Consider the following 20,261-nt stretch of genomic DNA (forward strand, 5'->3'; position numbering starts at 1 on the left):
AAAATAAGAGGGGACCTGATTTAGATTGGCTTTCACAGTCCTTCTTGGTTTTACTTTTTTTTTTTTTTTTTTTGTCCAGATTTACGATGGCTATTTCATTCACTACTTTGCCCCCAGAGGCCTTCCACCTATGGAGAAGAATGTGGTTTTTGTTATTGATGTAAGCGGCTCCATGTTTGGTACCAAGATGGAACAGGTAACAAGGATCCTGGAAGCCTTTCTTAGTCCTAGTATCAGAAGACCCAGAAAGCAGAGAGTGTGGTAACAATGGGACCCTGGGAGGAGAGATTCCACCATCCCATGACCCTTGAGTCTTACAGGCTTGGGCCTACCCTATGGTCCTGGTATCTTACCTAACAGGAGCCTGTGGACCTGGAGCCACAGAGTCCTAAGAACATTGACACATTGGTCAATGTGAAACCATTGAGACCCTCAACCACAAAAGCACAGGGTCATATAGGACCCTCAAGCTAGAGCACCCTAGGATCCCAGAATCCAGAAGCAAGAAAACCTTAGGTCACAGAGACTCTGAGTCTTCCTGAGGCCACAAGGTTTTGGGTCTTTGCTATTTTTTTTTTTTTTTTTTTTTTTTTACTTTAAAGGCCTAATAGTATAGAGTATTGGCATTATAGAGTTAGAAACTATAGAGTCAGGAGCAATATCAATTTTAATCTTGTTGCACTTCTACCACTGTGCCCATGGGTCAGAGTTCTGAGGCCGTAGACCAAGCACGCTTTGACTTTAGCCCTTGAATCCATAAAGTTCTGCAAGCAGCATTTCATACCATAATACCCTGGAGCTTTTTGTTCTGGTATCTTGCAATTATATAACGGTTGCTCCTTAATCTTTCAATCACATAGCCCTTGGGACCTAAGGCTGAGTTTGTTTTACCAGAGTCAAGCAACCTGGGGAAAAATGGGTAGTACCCCAAGCCAGCTCCCCAGCCCCAGTGTAGCAGGAGGGATCTCCCCAAATCCAGCCCTTTCTTGCCTTTTTGTCTCAATCAAGAGGGGTAAAATCTCAGAAACACTTGTAAAGTTTCTATATCAGGGACATCAATTCACTAAAAGACTGAGACCTCCTCATAAGAGTATAGAATGCTTCCTCTCACTCCACACATTATCACCACATCAACTGGGATCCTCGACAATAATGGAAAGTTACAGCTGATAGAACTACAAGCCCAAACCCTATTTAAGAAAATGTTACTAGGGAAAACCAAAGACAACAGAAGCAACAAAAATATGGACACTAGAAGTAATTTTGGCCAGGCACGGCGGCTCCCGCTTGTAATCCTAGCACTTTGGGAAGCTGAGGTAGGCAGATCACTTGAGCCCAGGAGTTTGAGACCAGCCTGGGCAACATGGCAAAACCCTGTCTCTACTAAAAATACAAAAATTAACAAGGTGTGGTGGTGCACACCTGTAGTCCCAGCTACTCAGGAGGCTGCCTTTGGAAAATGGCTTGAGCCCAGCGAGTGGAGCTTGCAGTGAGCCAAGATCGCACCACTGCTCTCAGGCTGGGGCAACAGAGCAAGACCCTGTCAAAAAAAAAAAAAAGTAGTAATTTTAGCCTCTGGCACCTAAAACTGCTCCAAACAGGAAACATTACCTAACTCATAGCCAGATAAACTTAAAACCCCACACTAAATGCCATTTAGTTTATTTCCTTTTACCTGATATATCATGTCTGGCTTTCAACCTAAAATGAGAAGGCATGCTAAAAGGAAAAAAAACACTGTCTGAAGAGAGTAAACAAACATCACAGCCAGACTTCAATGTTAGAGATGTTGAAATTATCAAACAATTTTATTTTTTATTGAAATATTTTTTTCCAACTTTTATTTTAGGTTCAGTGGATACACGTGCAGGTTTGTTACATGGGTAAATTCAGTATTGCAGGTGTTTGGTGTACAGATTATTTTGTCACCCAGGTAATAAGCACAGTATGTAGTATATCATTTTTCAATCTTCACCCTTCTCCGACCTTCCACCCTCAAGGAGGCCCCAGTGTCTGTTGTCCCCTTCTTTGTGTACATGTGTGTTCAATGTTTAGCTCCCACTGATAAGTGAGAACATGTAACATTGGTTTTCTGCTCCTGCATTACCTCACTTAGGATGATTGCCTCCAGTTCCCATCCCTGTTCCCACAAAGGACAGGATTTCATTCTTTTTTATGGCTGCATAGTATTTCATGGTGTATATGTACCACATTTTCTTTATCAAGTCCACTATTGATGGGCATTTAGGTTGATTCCATGTCTCTGCTATTGTGAATTGTGCTGCAGAACGACTTATATTCCTTTGGATATATACCCAGTAATGGGATTGCTGGGTCAAATGGTATTTCTGTTTTTAGATCTTTGAGGAATCGCCACACTATCTTCCACAATGGTTGAACTAATTTACCCTCCCACTGACAGTATATAAGCACTCCCTTTTCTCCACAACCTTGCCAGCATCTGTTGTTGTTGTTTTTTTAACTATTTAATAGCCATTCTGACTGGTGTGAGATGGTATCTCATTGTGGTTTTGATTTCCATTTCTCTAATGATCAGTGATGTTAAGCATTTTTTTCGTATGATTGTTGTCCACATGTATGTCTTCTTTTCAGAAGTATCTGTTCATATCCTTTGCCAATTTTTTAATGGGTCAAACCAAGAATTTTTAAACCCATGATTAATATGCTGTGGAAACTAATGATAGAGTGCACCACAAATAAGGACAACACATGGTAATGTAAGCAGAGACATGAAAACCCTAGGAAAATAAAAAGGAAATACTGGATATCAGAAATACTGTAACAGGAATGAAGAATCCCTTTGATTCACTCATCAGTAGACTGGACATGGTTGGGTAAAGAATCAATGAGCTTGAAGATACATTCATAGAAATTCCTGAAGCTAAAAAACAAAAATAAAAAAGAATTTTAAGAAACACCCTAGAATATTCAAGAATTGTGGAACAATTTTAAAAGTGTTACATATGCATCATGGAAATAATAGAAGGAGAAGAAAGAGAGAAAGGAACAGAAGAAATACTTGAAGTAATAATAGATACAAATTTTCCAAAATGAATTATGCACACCAACCTCAGGTCCAAGAAGCTTAGGAGGACACAAAGCAGGATAAATACTAAACAATCTACACCTAGGCATATCATATTCAGACAGCAGAAAAATCTTTTAAAAAGCCAGAGTAAAAAGTACCTTACCTATAGAAGAGCAAAGATGGGAACTATATCAGACTTTTCTTCAGAAACCATGGGAGCAAGAAGAAAGTAGAGTGAAATACTGCAAGTGTTGAAAGGAAAAACCCACCAGCCTAGAATTCTGTATACATCAAAATGATTATTCCAAAGTAAAGAAAAATAAAGACTTTCTCAAACAAACAAAAATTTTGGGAATTGTCACCAACAAACTTGCTTTGCAAGAAATGTTAAAAGAAGTTCTACATAGAGGAAGAAAATGATATATCTCAGATACTTGGATCTACATAAAGAAAGGAAAAGTGTTAGAGAAGGAATAAAGGAAGGTAAAATAAAATACTTTAGGTTTCTTATTAGCTGACCTAACAGATAATATTTTTCAAAATAATAATAAACAATAATGCATTTAGTGAATGTAGCTTATGAATAAGTGAAATTGTTAATGAGAGTAATATTGTATAGGATGGGAGGGAATAATTGGGAATACTCTGTTACAAGGTACTTGCACTATGCATAAAGCTGCATAGTGTTATTTGAAAGTGGATTTGGATTGGTTGTAAATGTATACTGTAAACTCTAGGGGAACTGCTAAAATGTTTGAAGTCTAATGCATATGCTAAGAGAGAAGATAAAACAGTATCATGTAAAATGTCCACTTAAAACTAGAGAAGCCAGAAAATGAGTGGAAGAAATAAGAATAAAGAATTTTAAAAGAAGAGAAAACATTTACAACTATGGCAAATATTAAACCAACTATGTCAGTAACGACTGTAATCATAAATGGTTTAAATATACCAATTAAAAGACAGAGACTCTCAGTGTGGATAATAAAATAAGACCCAATTGTAGGTTGTTTATAAGAAAACCACTTTAAATATAAAGACACAGAGACAGATCAACAAGACAGAAAGTTAACAAGGACATCCAGGAATTGAACTCATCTCTGCAGCAAGAAGACCTAATAGACATCTATAGAACTCTCCACCCCAAATCAACAGAATATACATTCTTCTCAGCACCACATCGTACTTACTCCAAAATCGACCACATAATTGGAAGTAAAGCACTCCTCAGCAAATGTACAAGAACAGAAATTATAACAAACTGTCTCTCAGACCACAGTGCAATCAAACTAGAACTAAGAACTAAGAAACTCAATCAAAGCCGCTCAACTACATGGAAACTGAACAACCTGCTCCTGAATGACTACTGGGTACATAACGAAATGAAGGCAGAAATAAAGATGTTCTTTGAAACCAACGAGAACAAAGATACAACATACCAGAATCTCTGGGACACATTTAAAGCAGTGTGTAGAGGGAAATTTATAGCACTAAATGACCACAAGAGAAAGCTGGAAAGATCTAAAATTGACACTCTAACATCACAATTAAAAGAACTAGAGAAGCAAGAGCAAACACATTCAAAAGCTAGCAGAAGGCAAGAAATAACTAAGATCAGAGCAGAACTGAAGGAGATAGAGACACAAAAAAACCCTCCAAAAAATCAAAGAATCCAGGAGTTGGTTTTTTGAAAAGATCAACAAAATTGACACACCGCTAGCAAGACTAATAAAGAAGAAAAGAGAGAAGAATCAAATAGACGCAATAAAAAATGATAAAGGGGATATCACCACCGAACCCACAGAAATACAAACTACCATCAGAGAATACTATAAACAGCTCTACGCAAATAAACTAGAAAATCTAGAAGAAATGGATAATTTCCTGGACACTTACACTCTTCCAAGACGAAACCAGGAAGAAGTTGAATCCCTGAATAGACCAATAGCAGGCTCTGAAATTGAGGCAATAATTAATAGCCTACCAACCAAAAAAAGTCCAGGACCAGATGGATTCACAGCTGAATTCTACCAGAGGTACAAGGAGGAGCTGGTACCATTCCTTCTGAAACTACTCCAATCAATAGAAAAAGAGGGAATCCTCCCTAACTCATTTTATGAGGCCAACATCATCCTGATACCAAAGCCTGGCAGAGACACAACAAAAAAAGAGAATTTTAGACCAATATCCCTGATGAACATCGATGCAAAAATCCTCAATAAAATACTGGCAAACCGGATTCAGCAGCACATCAAAAAGCTTATCCACCATGATCAAGTGGGCTTCATCCCTGGGAAGCAAGGCTGGTTCAACATTCGCAAATCAATAAACATAATCCAGCATATAAACAGAACCAAAGACAAGAACCACATGATTATCTCAATAGATGCAGAAAAGGCTTTTGACAAAATTCAACAGCCCTTCATGCTAAAAATGCTCAATAAATTCGGTATTGATGGAACGTACCTCAAAATCATAAGAGCTATTTATGACAAACCCACAGCCAATATCATACTGAATGGGCAAAAACTGGAAAGATTCCCTTTGAAAACTGGCACAAGACAGAGATGCCCTCTCTCACCACTCCTATTCAACATAGTGTTGGAAGTTCTGGCTAGGGCAATCAGGCAAGAGAAAGAAATCAGGGGTATTCAGTTAGGAAAAGAAGTCAAATTGTCCCTGTTTGCAGATGACATGATTGTATATTTAGAAATCCCCATTGTCTCAGCCCAAAATCTCCTTAAGCTGATAAGCAACTTCAGCAAAGTCTCAGGATACAAAATCAATGTGCAAAAATCACAAGCATTCTTATACACCAGTAACAGATAACAGACAAACAGAGAGCCAAATCATGAATAAACTTCCATTCACAATCACTTCAAAGAGAATAAAATACCTAGGAATCCAACTTACAAGGGATGTCAAGGACCTCTTCAAGGAGAACTACAAACCACTGCTCAGTGAAATCAAAGAGGACACAAACAAATGGAAGAACATACCATGCTCATGGATAGGAAGAATCAATATCGTGAAAATGGCCATACTGCCCAAGGTTATTTATAGATTCAATGCCATCCCCATCAAGCTACCAATGAGTTTCTTCACAGAATTGGAAAAAACTGCTTTAAAGTTCATATGGAATCAAAAAAGAGCCCGCATCTCCACGACAATCCTAAGTCAAAAGAACAAAGCTGGAGGCATCACGCTACCTGACTTCAAACTATACTACAAGGCTACAGTAACCAAAACAGCATGGTACTGGTACCAAAACAGAGATATAGACCAATGGAACAGAACAGAGTCCTCAGAAATAATACCACACATCTGCAGCCATCTGATCTTTGACAAACCTGAGAGAAACAAGAAATGGGGAAAGGATTCCCCATTTAATAAATCGTGCTCAGAAAACTGGCTAGCCATAAGTAGAAAGCTGAAACTGGACCCTTTCCTTACTCCTTATATGAAAATTAATTCAAGATGGATTAGAGACTTAAATGTTAGACCTAATACCATAAAAATCCTAGAAGACAACCTAGGTAGTATCATTCAGGACATAGACATGGGCAAAGACTTCATGTCTAAAACACCAAAAGCAATGGCAACAAAAGCCAAAATTGACAAATGGGATCTAATTAAACTAAAGAGCTTCTGCACAGCAAAAGAAACTACCATCAGAGTGAACAGGCAACCTACAGAATGGGAGAACATTTTTGCAATCTACTTATCTGACAAAGGGCTAATATCCAGAACCTACAAAGAACTCAAACAAATTTACAAGAAAAAAACAAACAACCCCATCAAAAAGTGGGCAAAGGATATGAACAGACATTTCTCAAAAGAAGACATTCATACAGCCAACAGACACATGAAAAAATGCTCATCATCACTGGCCATCAGAGAAACGCAAATCAAAACCACAATGAGATACCATCTCACACCAGTTAGAATGGCGATCATTAAAAAGTCAGGAGACAACAGGTGCTGGAGAGGATGTGGAGAAATAGGAACACTTTTACACTGTTGGTGGGATTGTAAACTAGTTCAACCATTATGGAAAACAGTATGGCGATTCCTCAAGGATCTAGAACTAGAAGTACCATATGACCCAGCCATCCCATTACTGGGTATATACCCAAAGGATTATAAATCATGCTGCTATAAAGATACATGCACACGTATGTTTATTGTGGCACTATTCACAATAGCAAAGACTTTAAATCAACCCAAATGTCCATCAGTGACAGACTGGATTAAGAAAATGTGGCACATATACACCATGGAATACTATGCAGCCATAAAAAAGGATGAGTTTGTGTCCTTTGTAGGGACATGGATGCAGCTGGAAACCATCATTCTTAGCAAACCATCACAAGAACAGAAAACCAAACACCGCATGTTCTCACTCATAGGTGGGAACTGAACAATGAGATCACTTGGACTCGGGAAGGGGAACATCACACACCGGGGCCTATCATGGGAAGGGGGGAGGGGGGAGGGATTGCATTGGGAGTTACACCTGATGTAAATGATGAGTTGATGGGTGCTGACGAGTTGATGGGTGCAGCACACCAACATGGCACAAGTATACATATGTAACAAACCTGCACGTTATGCACATGTACCCTAGAACTTAAAGTATAATAATAATAATAAATAAATAAATGAAAAAAAGTAATAAAAATAATAATAATAAATATAAAGACACAGAAAAATCAAAAGCAAAGGGATAGAGAAAGATATACCATGCTAACACAAATTAAAGAAAGCTGGCTGGGGTAGCTGTATTAGTTTTGGACAAAATAGACTTCAAAGCAAGGAAATTTTCAGCAATAAACAGTTGCATTATATGATATAACAATAAAAGAAATATAATGGTAAAGGGGAAATTTTCCAAGAAGACAAACAATCCTTAATGTGCATGCAACGAACAACAACATACCAAAATATATGAAGTAAAAACTGATGAAACTGGAAGGTAAAAATATATGAATCCACTATTATAATTAGAGACTTCATCATCCCTTTATCAGTGATTGACAGATTCAGCAGGCAGAAAATCAGTAAGGACATAGTTGAATTGAACAGCACCATCAATTAACTGGATTGAATTGACATTTCTAGAATACTTTATTCAACAACAGCAGATTACACATTCATCTCAAGCTCACATGGAGCATTTACCAAGATAGACCATATCCTTGGCCTTAAAACATACCTTAACAAATTTAAAATAATATAAATCATACCAAGTATGCTTTCAAATAAAATGAAATTAAACTAGAAGTCAATTACAGAAAGATAGCTGGGAAATCTCAAAGTAATTGGAGATCAAACAGCACACTTCTACAATCTATTCCTGGTCGACAAGAGATTCTGACTTCCAGGACCTCATAGGCTCTCACTTTTCTACTGCTCTTCTCAGGAAAAGCTATCCTATTAAGTCTCTTCTCTCTCAATGGAAACAAGAGTATGGTGCTTAGCTCCCTGTCCCAGAATGTATGACTTATCCCCAGAGCTCTCCCTATGGCAGAAAAGACTCTAATCCACTTAGAAGCATTAAAGACATTTCCTATCAGTTTAAGGTGTAGAGAAAGGTGGGTCTCAAGTGTCCTGCCTGTGGTCTCTGAAATCCATACCTATATAAAGGATTGAAAGCATAATATCATAATATTGTGCTTAGGGTCACTGGACTTAAAACCTCCCAAATGTGGATTTGAATCCCTTGTCCATCAATGACTAGCTGTGTGACCTTAAGCAAGTCACCACCTCTCTGAGTCTCAGTGTCATCACCTGTAAAATGAGGATAATATTAGTACCTTCTTCATTGTGTTGCTGTGATAATTAAATGAGCTGATGCATCTAAGGATTTAGCACAGTGCCTGGAACATAGCAAGTGTCCTGTAAATGATACCTAATAGTAGATCCTATATACTGTATTCCCTGAACCTCCTATGGGCCTAGCCCTATGTTAGTGTTGCCATAGAGAAGGGAGACAAGAAAAAGAAGCATTATAAACCCTTCTCTCAAAGAGTTCAATATTTGGATAGAAAGTAAAAATATTTCATGTAAAACAGTCAGTGAACAGACTGGGACAGGGAATATCTAAGTGAGAAGGGCATGGGTCAGGGTTGGCAATTTAAGGAAGAACTTTCCAGAGAAGGAGCAATTGAAAGAACAGTAAAGATGTGAATAAATAAAGGGAAGTTGGAGAGGAGTATGCTATCTAAAGAGCACAAAAGAGCAAGGTTTATGGAGTTAAACTGGAATCTGAGTTTTCTAGGGGCTGGTGAGACTAGGAAGAAATGGAGGGTGAGGCAGAAGAGCAGATTACAGCAGAACTAAAGCATGGAAAGTCATTGAAAGGCAGCTATAAAGACCTGGGATCATAAAGGTCCTAAACATTAGAATTCTGGAATCATTGAATCCTGGGTCATGGAGCCCAGGAACCATATAGCAAATGAATTCTAGAGCTCTAAAAACATGGAGCTTGAACCTTTTAGACCATCAGCGTCCAATATGACTTTTGTGATGACAGAAATGACCTAAAATTCTGTGCTATCTCATTTAGTAGCCACTGGCAACATGTGGCTATTGAACACTTGAAATGTGGCTACTGCAAGTAAAGAATTAAATGTTTAAATTTTTCTTTAATTTTAGCTAGTTTATATTCAAATATAAGTAGCTACATGTGACTATTATTAGCTACCATATTAAACGGTGCAGTTCAATGCCTTGGAACCCATATTTTCACCTGAGAATCCTAGATTCACAGAGTCCTGCAGTCAGAGGGTCTTAAAACCATATAACACTTAGATTTTAATGCCTTGTGTAGAAAAAGCCTTTCAATCTCATAGACCTCAAGTCTTGTCCCATTCCCTTCATTTCATCCATATCCCACAGACTAAAAAGGCCATGAATGTGATCCTCAGTGACCTTCGAGCCAATGACTACTTCAACATCATATCCTTTTCTGACACTATTAATGTCTGGAAAGCTGGAGGCTCTATCCAGGCCACCATCCAGAATGTCCACAGTGCCAAGGACTACCTGCATCGCATGGAAGCTGATGGTTGTAAGTGTTAGATCTACCCACTCAAATGGGCAGGCTGTGGTGATATGGGAAATTCCTGAAATCCTCTCTTCATTTCCCCATCCTCCTCAACTCTCACAGTGCCTGAAATATCAAGACTACATTTCACACAAATGTGGTCCTTGGTCCTCTGTGTTCTCCCATCACCCTTTCCTTGTAGAAAGAGCACAGCTGATTCTCCATGTGTCTTAGGACACATTTCTTTTTGGCCTCAGTTTCCTCCTCTTTAAAGCAAACACTTGAAAGAATTTGCTAAACTTTCTTTAAATCAATAATCTATATATTTATTTCCAAGCATTTGAGGAAGCTGCTGCCCTGATTCTAGCTTTTGAGCAATCGTCTCTGACAACTACTGAATTCTCCTCTATCCACTGCCTCCTGTCAACTCTGTCCTTTCTTCCCCTGTAGCAAGAAGAAGGCGGGGGGGTGCTATCCTTGGGAACCTGCCAGTCTCGCTGGGGAATGAGACATCTCCCCCCTCGACCCTGCACCACCAAGGAAACAGACAAAGAACAGTGTGAGACAGAGAGTGATAAAAGCCAAGGACATGTGGGCCTCAATGTCAGATTTCAGCAAGTCTGGGTGGGAGTGGAGAAGTTGGGAAGGAGAAACAGTGGATACTGCCTGAGCAAAGATAAGGAGCTGCGAGCCTGGGAGGTTGGTGAGGTGCCCAGTTTGTCTGCAATGGGGGTAGAAGTGACCAGAGAAGATGGTCTCACAATCTATTCCCCAATTAGGGACCGACATCAACTCAGCTCTGCTGGCAGCTGCTTCAGTGCTGAACCATAGCAACCAGGAGCCTGGGAGGGGCCCCAGTGTGGGGAGGATCCCTCTTATCATCTTCCTGACAGATGGGGAGCCCACGGCTGGTGTGACGACCCCCAGTGTGATCCTCTCCAATGTCCGTCAGGCAGTAGGCCACAGGGTATCCCTTTTCACCTTGGCCTTTGGGGATGATGCTGACTTTACACTGCTGCGCCGCCTGTCCCTGGAAAACCGGGGAATAGCCCGGCGCATATATGAGGACACTGATGCGGCCTTACAGTTGGAGGGCCTCTATGAGGAGATCTCCATGCCTCTGCTGGCAGATGTGCATCTGAACTACCTGGGTGGCTTGGTTGGGGCCTCCCCTTGGGCCGTTTTCCCCAATTACTTTGGTGGCTCAGAGCTGGTGGTGGCAGGACAGGTACAGCCAGGCAAACAGGAACTGGGCATCCACCTGGCAGCCCGTGGCCCCAAGGATCAGCTTCTTGTGGCCTGCCACAGTGAAGGGGCCACCAACAACAGCCAGAAGACCTTTGGTTGCCCAGGGGAGCCAGCCCCCAATGTGGCCCACTTCATCCGCCGTCTCTGGGCCTACGTCACCATTGGAGAGCTGCTGGATGCACGCTTCCAAGCTCGTGACACCACCATTCGCCACCTGCTGGCTGCCAAAGTCCTCAACCTGTCCCTTGAATACAACTTTGTCACACCTCTGACTTCGCTGGTCATGGTGCAACCCAAGGAGGCCAGTGAGGAGACCAGGAGACAGACCTCCACCTCTGCTGGGCCAGACACCATAATGCCCTCATCCAGCAGCAGGCATGGCCTAGGGATAAGCACAGCTCAGCCAGCCTTGGTGCCCAAGGTCATTTCCCCCAAATCAAGGCCTGTGAAACCAAAGTTCTACTTATCCTCAACTACTACTGCCTCTACCAAGAAGATGCTAAGTTCCAAAGAGTTGGAGCCATTGGGAGAGAGCCTTCATACTCTATCAACGCCTACATACCCAAAGGCCAAAACTCCAGCACAACAGGATTCTGGCACCTTGGCCCAGGCAACTCTCAGGACAAAACCTACCGTTCTTGTGCCCTCAAATTCTGGTACTCTGTTGCCTCTGAAGCTCAGCACTCTATCACACCAGAATCTTGATATATTACCCATGAACTCCAAGACACAAGTCTCACCTCTGAAACCTGGCATCCCAGCCTTGCCCAAAGCTGACACTGTGAAACATGTTACTCCACTGCATTGCAGACCTGGTGCTCCATCACACCCCCAACTTGGGGCACTCACATCACAGTCACCTAAAGGCCTGCCACAGTCAAGACCTGGAGTCTCTACACTTCAGGTTCCCAAGTACCCACCACACAGCAGACTTAGGGTTCCTGCTCCCAAGACCCGAAACAACATGCCACACCCCAGGCCTGGAATCCTCTTGTCCAAGACCCCTAAAGTCTCATTATCTCTTAAACCAAGTGCCCCACCACACCAAATTTCCACAAGCACATCAATTTCCAAGCCTGAGACCCCAAATCCCCATATGCCCCAAACCCCACTACCTCCTAGACCTGACAGACCAAGGCCCCCACTTCCCGAGAGCCTAAGCACATTTCCAAATACAGTCTCAAGTTCCACAGGTCCCAGCAGTACCACAACCACCTCTGTCCTTGGAGAACCCCTCCCCACACCTTTTACTCCCACTCTGCCCCCTGGAAGGTTCTGGCATCAGCATGATCTGCTCCCGGGTCCCCAGAGGACCAGACAAGTTCTGAGACCATCTAGGCCAGGAGTTCCAACAATGAGCCTACTCAACAGCTCCAGGCCTACACCAGAAGGCAGCCCCCCAAACCTGCCAATCTTGCTGCCTTCTAGCATCCTCCCTGAGGCCATCAGTCTGCTCCTTCTCCCCGAGGAGCTACAGCTGCTGTCTGAATCAATGGTGGAATCCAAGTTCGTGGAGTCCTTGAACCCACCAGTTTTCTATACCCTCCTCACTCCTGATGAAGATGGTGAGTGCCATGGGTGAGGGGTCGAGCCATGAGGGTAAGCTATGAATGGACAGTACTAGGAGCTGGGAATCTACAAGGCTTATGTAGACTCCAGTGATGGGACAGCTGCTTCCTTGCTTGATTGCTTGCTTGCTTTGGGACTTTGGACCAGTTACTTAACTTATCTGGGCCTCAGTATACATGCACGGAATTAGAGGCCTTGGGAGAGGAGGAGTGTTGAGGCTGGGAAGGCTGAACAGAAACAAATTGGCCAGGGGTTAGCTTTGACATTTGCTTTGTTCGACAAGAGAATTGTTGATGCTTCCCAAGCAGGGGAGGAATGCATCATTGGACAAGGCGGGTCTTATTGGTTTTTCTGTGCTCTGTGAATAGTCCTGCTTAATGACAGGGGTAGAAGAATTGGGGAAGATAATTAAAATTATCTTTAATTTCCAAAAAAACTATGAAATAATAAGTTAACATTTGTCAGCTCTTCCTATGCACAAGTACTGCTCTGCATATTGTACTTGTCCCTCATTTAATCCTCACAAGAAACTGTTGACATCTTCATTTTACACGTGAGGAGAATGAAGCACAGAGAGGTAAAATAAATTTCTCAATGTCACACAGCTAGTCGGAGAGTTGAACTCATACAATCTGGTCACAGAATGAATGTGATTCACCACTCCAGTATCCTGCCTTCCTAAGAGAAGGAGTGACATTTCCTAGGTGACCTTATAGGGCAGGATTAGAACACATTGAGGGTGCCTAAATCACAGGGATGCAAATTTGGGTATGACATCCTCTACATGCCTCTCTCCTCAGACACCCCTCCAATATCCTATCCACCCTCAGTTATTGACAATGCTACCTCTAATATATTTACCAAATCCATCCACTTCCCACCACCCCAAATGTCACTGTGCTACAGCAAACCACCATTGTATCTCACCTAGAAAACTGTTCCAGCCTCCTCACTGGTTTCCCTGCTTCCTCTCCTGTCCTGCTACAGGCCAATCTCTCCCAGCAGCCAAAGGGATCCTTTAAAGACACAAATCATGTCATGCACTTTCCCTACTTAAAATCCCTCAAGGGTTTCCCATCATACTTAGAATGAAGTTAAAAGTCCTCTTCATGGCCAACAGGGTCTGTGTGATCTGCTGCCTACCCCCCTTCCTCTATGACCTCACCCTCTCCCACCCATTCTCTGAACTCCGGCCCTACTGGTCTCTACTTTGCTCCTCCAATGAACACCCTACCCCATCTTCACCCAGGAACTTTTTTCAAGCTACTCTCTCTGCTTCATAATCACCTGACCAGCTTTGTCCTACCCCTTCCTGCTGCCCTCATCCCTTCCATTACCCTTCAAACTCCAGCTCATGCCTTAGATCTCAGCTCAGATCTCCTTACCCACCGTCCCCCAAGCAGGCTACTTCAGGTCTCTGTTTAACTCCTTTGGTCACCCCATTATTTTTTTCTAATAACATTTATCACCATTTGTGATAAATTATTATTTCATTCATGTCTGCCACCCCCTACTAAATTACGAGCTTCACCAGGTCAGAAACTATGTCTCTAGTTTTCACCACCATATACCTGATACCTAAGCAATGCCTGAATGAATGAATGAATGGACAAATGAATGTACAAATTCTATAAGGAAGAACTTTGAACATATCTGAGCTTGAAAGACTAAGAGGCTGTGGAGAGCATAAGGTCCCAGTCCTGGAGATGGGCAGGTCAGCCTGCAGAGCCAGTGAGGGCTCTCCTTGTCAGAGGATTGTGAGCTTTTGCCCTGGGAATTTGAAGAGTTTTCTTATTTCTTTTGTGCTTGGCAGGAAGTCCAAACTGGGATGGCAATTCTGAGGAGATCCTGGGAGGAGCTGGAGGCAGCATGGAATCTCAAGGAAGTTCTGTGGGGTTAGCAAAAGGTGAGCAAAGAGCTCCCCTGACAAAGATCCCCTGGGCCTTCATTTCCATTCCATTAGAATTCTTATTGACATTGTGGGAGCCCAGAGGGAGGTAATGTATTAGTTTTCTATTGTTGTGTAACATTTACCACAAATTTAGTGGCTTAAAACAACACCAATTAATAATCTCACAGTTCTGTAAGTCAGTAGTCTAGAAATAGCTTAGTTAGATTCTCTGCTCAGGGTCTCACAAGACTGAAATCATGGTGTCTGTCACACTGAGCTCTCATCCTCTTCCACACTCATTCACTTTGTTAGCAGAATTTAGTTATTTGTGTTGCTGGGACTGAGGTCCCTGTTTACTTGCTGGCCATTGGCTGGAGGATCGCTGTCAGCTGCTAGAGGTTACCTGGGGCCACTCTCAGTACCTAAAAATCTCCTGCATTCCTTGCCATGTAGTCCCCCTCCATCTTCAAAGGCAGCCATGGAGCATTCCCCTAATACCAAACCCTTCTCACATTTTAAATTTCTCTGACACCTCTGTCTCTGACCTCTAGATGCAAATTTTAAGGGCTTACATGATTAGGTCAGGCCCACCTGGATAATATACTCTTCATAAGGTCAATAGGGTCACATGAAATAACCTATTTCTGGGAGGATATTTCATGATATTCACAGCTCTGGGGATTTTACAGAGTGTGTACACCAAGGGATCCTGGGGGCCATCTTAGAATTCTATCTACCACAGGCAGAGAGCAAGAGAAAATAGCATTCGGGCTGGCCTTGAAGGATAACTAGAAATTCATCCTTGGTAGTTAAGGGAAAGGAAAACATTCCAGGTGGCAGGAAAAACAGGAGTAAAGGGTCCCTAGGAAGAGAAGGTAGGACACTCATAACAATAGTTTGGTTGGGCTAGAGCCTAAAGACTGGAGAGCTAGGCAGGGACTAGATTTCAGAAAAGCCTTAAATGCTGAACACAGGAATTTGGCCTTTATCTGGGAGGAGGTCCCAGAATTCCTAGGGATGTGATAGATTAGTCCCTTCCCAACACAGTCTCTCTCTCCTTTGCAGGCACATTGCCTAGCATCTTCACCTTCTCCTCCTCAGGTAAGCCAGTCACTCCCATGGCTTCCCTCTTTGAGTACAGGGGAGCTTGTGCACTGGGACTGGGGCTGGGGAAATAGACATAACCTCTTCCCTTTCCCTACTCTCTCTTCCCCTCTCCCTTCCATTTATTCTTTTAACTTTAGACTTGTATCTTCTGCCTTGCAGTGGACGGGGACCCCCACTTTGTGATCCAAATCCCACACTCAGAAGAGAAGATCTGCTTCACACTGAATGGGCACCCTGGGGACTTGCTGCAGCTCATAGAGGACCCAAAGGCAGGTACGAGCCCTAAGAACTCCATCCCCATACACCACAGCTGGATAGATCCATGTCAATAACCCTAGACATTTGTGGGCTAATACCCCAGACACATAGCAATGCACCTCACTAACACATGGTAACACACAAGAACACACCAAGACACACATGAAAACACACGTGAATACACTCAAACACCAAGATACTCACAGATAAACACACAAAAGGGCATAGAGTAAACTCACACAAATATGATGGAACTTCAAAAAGTTTGTGGTAAAATGGAATTAAACGATAAAAAATTAAAAACATAAACATTATTTCTCAACATAAGCTCCATCAAATACAAGATAAGCAAGGATAGCAGTCATTTAGTCCATCCATAAAGAACTGAGGGTCCTGGGAATTTAACCATGTTAATGTAGTATTTTATACATTATTTAAAAATGAAGAAAACTGGGTGCCCTTTAAAGATTGTTTAAGATCAGGAACCAAAAATAAGTCAGAAGGAGCCAAATCAGGACTGTAAGGTTGATGCCTAATGATTTCCCATCAAAACTCTTGAAAAATTGCCCTTGTTTGATGAGAGAAATGAGCAGAAGCATTGTCATGGTGGAGAAGAATTCTCTGGTGAGGCTTTCCCAGGCATTTTTCTACTAAAGTTTTGGCTAACTTTCTCAAAACATTCTCATAATAAGCAGATATTATCATGCTTTGGCCCTCCAGAATGTCAACTAGCAAAATGTCTTCAGCATCTCCAAAAACCAGTTGCCATGACCTTTGCTCTTGACAAGTCTGCTTTTGCTTTGACTGAACCACTTCTACCTCTTGGTAGCCATTGCTTTGATTGTGCTTTTGTCTTCAGGATCATACCAATCATACCGATAAAGCCACGTTTCATCTTCTGTTATACTTCTTTAAGGGAATGCTTTAGGATCTTGATCCCACTTGTTTAAAGTTTTCATTGAAAGCTCTGCTCTTGTCTGCAGGTGATCTGGGTGCATCTGGTGATGGTTGTGGCACCTGTCGAGTTGAAAGTTTACTCAACTTTAATTTTTCAGTCAGAATTGTGTAACCTGAACCAACTGAGATGTCTATGGTGTTGGCTATTGTTTCCACTGTTAATTGCCAGTTCTCTTCAATTAGAGCATGAACAAGATGAATTTTTCCTCGGAAATTGATGTAGATGGTCTGCCGCTGCAGGCTTCTTCATCTTCAACATTGTCTCATCCCTTCTTAAAACGAGTTATCCATTTGTAAAGTGCTGCTTTCTTTAGGACATTGTCCTTATAAACTTTTCATAAAACACCAATAATTTTACCATTCTTGCACCCAAGCTTCACCATAAATTGTTCTTCCTTCAATTTTAGCAGAGTTCATGCTGCTCTGATAGGCGCTCTTTTCAAACTGATGTCTTGTCCTTCTCAATGCTTCAAACTAGATCTGGTTCATCTGTGTTGTAACAAATTAGCTTATTTTGGTGCAACAAATTTTGAAATCCATGCATGGTTTTTCATAAAATGCATTTTCCATGAACTTTTTGAAGACTCCTCATACACACTGTGGTGTGCATATTTTGACACTCCTTCCACCCACAAATATGCAAATATGCACCTAGACACATGGTGACACACAGTACATGCCCAGATATACACAATGGCATGCACATCAACACACTTGGGCATACAAGCACTGAATACCCCCGGGTTAATCCCAATTTCCAGGAATTCAACACATAACAGGCAGCAAACACACTCTGTTACTTTAGTTATATGAAAAACACTGATGCATAGAAATACCCACCAAGCCAAACAATGACACAAATCCAGATGCACACACACTGACACTCCAGATACACATCAGTACACACCAACACATAACCAGGTACACACAACATACACTATTGCACAAAGACATATAACACCAACATATCCAGAGGCACATATATAAATGTACAACCAAATATATGCACTCTAACATACCACCTTCTCCAAACATGCAGATGTACTGATATGCCCAGAGTTACTCATATGAACATAACCAAACACACACATTACACACTCAGAGGCAAACACACATATATATGCAAACAACCACACTGGGGTAAGCATGTGCACACATACTATATGCCCCCACCCCACACACTGCTCAGGAAGCAGCAGCCAGGTGGACCATGGTAAAAGTAGTTCTATCAGGAGCTGGCCCTCTAGCTACAAATCTGCACTACTTCATCTGCCCATGCTGTGGGTGACCATGTAAACGACCATGCAAAAGCCCCCGCTCCAGGCCCACACTCCCCTCCCTCCAGGGCTGCACGTGAGTGGGAAGCTGCTTGGCGCACCACCAAGGCCGGGCCACAAGGACCAGACTCGCACCTACTTCCAGATCATCACAGTCACTACAGATAAACCCCGGGCCTACACTATCACCATCAGCCGCAGTTCTATATCTTTGCGAGGTGAGGGTACCTTGCGCCTGTCCTGGGACCGACCTGCCCTACTGAAGAGGCCCCAGCTGGAGCTCTATGTGGCTGCTGCAGCCCGCCTTACCCTCCGCCTTGGGCCCTACCTTGAGTTCCTAGTCCTCCGGCACCGCTACAGACATCCCAGTACCCTGCAACTACCCCACCTGGGGTTCTATGTGGCCAATGGCTCAGGCCTCAGCCCCTCAGCCCGTGGCCTGATAGGTAAGTGCAGCTGAGGCTGAGAGGGGCCAGGGAGCACCAGCCCCCCAAAAGACTCTGTCAGGGTGAAAGGCACCTATACCCCCAACCAGGAAGAGGAATCAGAGACAGGCTCTTCCCTCGGGTAGCTCCTCATCTTGACAGAGGATAGACCCAGATATGGATACTGAACACAGGAAGGGATCATTGCTGGACAGAAAGCTGCCCAGGGAGCTAGAGAAAACCAGAGTGGGGGAACTTGCCCAGCCTCAGAGCTCAAGAAAGACCTCCTGGAGGAGGTAGACACACCCACACTGAGTCTGAAAGGCTAAACAAGAGTGGAGGAAAGGAACAGAAGTTGGAGGAAATGGAGTTGAGTTGTCAGAGTTGAATGCTAGGATGAGGAATTGGGCTTTATCCTGAAAGCAATGAGGAGCCATGAAGGGTCATAAGCAGAAGAGAGACACAGTCATATCTGGGTGTTACAAAGATCCCTCTGGAGACAGCTATGAAGGGAGGTTGCAGAATGCCAGGCTATAGGTCAGGAGACACTGGCAGAACCTAAAGCAGAGGCTCACATCAAAGAGCGACAGTGGGTTGAACAGATATTTTTACCTCCTCTAGGTCTCCTCCCTCCTCTTGTCTCCTTTCTAATCTTCCCTGTCTTCTCCTCCAAGCCTGGCTGCCCCCCTTTCTCTGCCATCTCATCCACTTTGGCTCCCTACTTCCATATTACACTCCAGCCCCATCTGGCTCCTGCACAGTTCCCACAATGCCCAGCCTCTTCCCTCCTCTGGTCCTTTGCTGCCCCTCCTTCTTCCTCCTTTAAATCCCTCTGGATTTCCTGCTGAGTTTCCTTGCAGATCTCTGAGCAGGGACTCAGGCCACCTCCCTGACTAGCACTGCATCTCTCTCCCTCAGGGCAGTTCCAGCATGCAGACATCCGACTGGTGACAGGACCTATGGGGCCATGCTTACGAAGGCACCATGGCCCAGATGTGCCTGTGATTCTAGGCAAGAGGCTGCTGAAGGACTCACCAAGGCTGCTGCCCCGCTGGGCTTCCTGCTGGCTGGTGAAGCGCTCTCATGTAGAGCTGCTTCTGGGCCACCCCTACCTCTCCTATGTCCTGTGATGGCTTCTGAATTCCAGAGCCAGGAGACCCGAATTTGGGAGATCTGGAAACCAGGGCATGGGGTGAGCCAGGGACAGAGACCCAAGGACATGGAAGCACACACAGGGACACACAGACTCACGCATGTTCTAAGGAACACATATCCCAGCGTATAAAAATACATAGGCATGCAGAGACGTAGAGTCAGGGACTCCTGAATCTTCATTGTCCTTTCCCTGACTCCTATGGCATATTTGAGGTTCTCAGAGTTTCCCTAACAAACCGTGCTCACTCCTACCACTGGACCATTGCATGTGTTTTTC

General features: G+C 43.0%; 1 protein-coding gene across 1 annotated transcript in view; it reads left to right on the plus strand.

Moving 5' to 3' along the window:
* The window catches only part of LOC105493774 (inter-alpha-trypsin inhibitor heavy chain family member 6), a 43,716-nt gene extending 23,757 nt beyond the window's left edge, over positions 1-19,959 (plus strand). The window contains exons 6-13 of the mRNA XM_011761667.2: positions 80-196; positions 9,950-10,121; positions 10,877-12,910; positions 14,728-14,820; positions 15,871-15,906; positions 16,072-16,185; positions 18,473-18,850; positions 19,748-19,959. Of these exons, the coding sequence (XP_011759969.2) occupies positions 80-196; positions 9,950-10,121; positions 10,877-12,910; positions 14,728-14,820; positions 15,871-15,906; positions 16,072-16,185; positions 18,473-18,850; positions 19,748-19,959 (3,156 nt within the window). The remainder of the gene's footprint in view (positions 1-79; positions 197-9,949; positions 10,122-10,876; positions 12,911-14,727; positions 14,821-15,870; positions 15,907-16,071; positions 16,186-18,472; positions 18,851-19,747) is intronic.
* The last annotated feature ends 302 nt before the right edge of the window (positions 19,960-20,261 follow it).

Source organism: Macaca nemestrina, chromosome X (assembly GCF_043159975.1).
Source record: "Macaca nemestrina isolate mMacNem1 chromosome X, mMacNem.hap1, whole genome shotgun sequence".
NCBI classification, from domain to species: domain Eukaryota; kingdom Metazoa; phylum Chordata; class Mammalia; order Primates; family Cercopithecidae; genus Macaca; species Macaca nemestrina.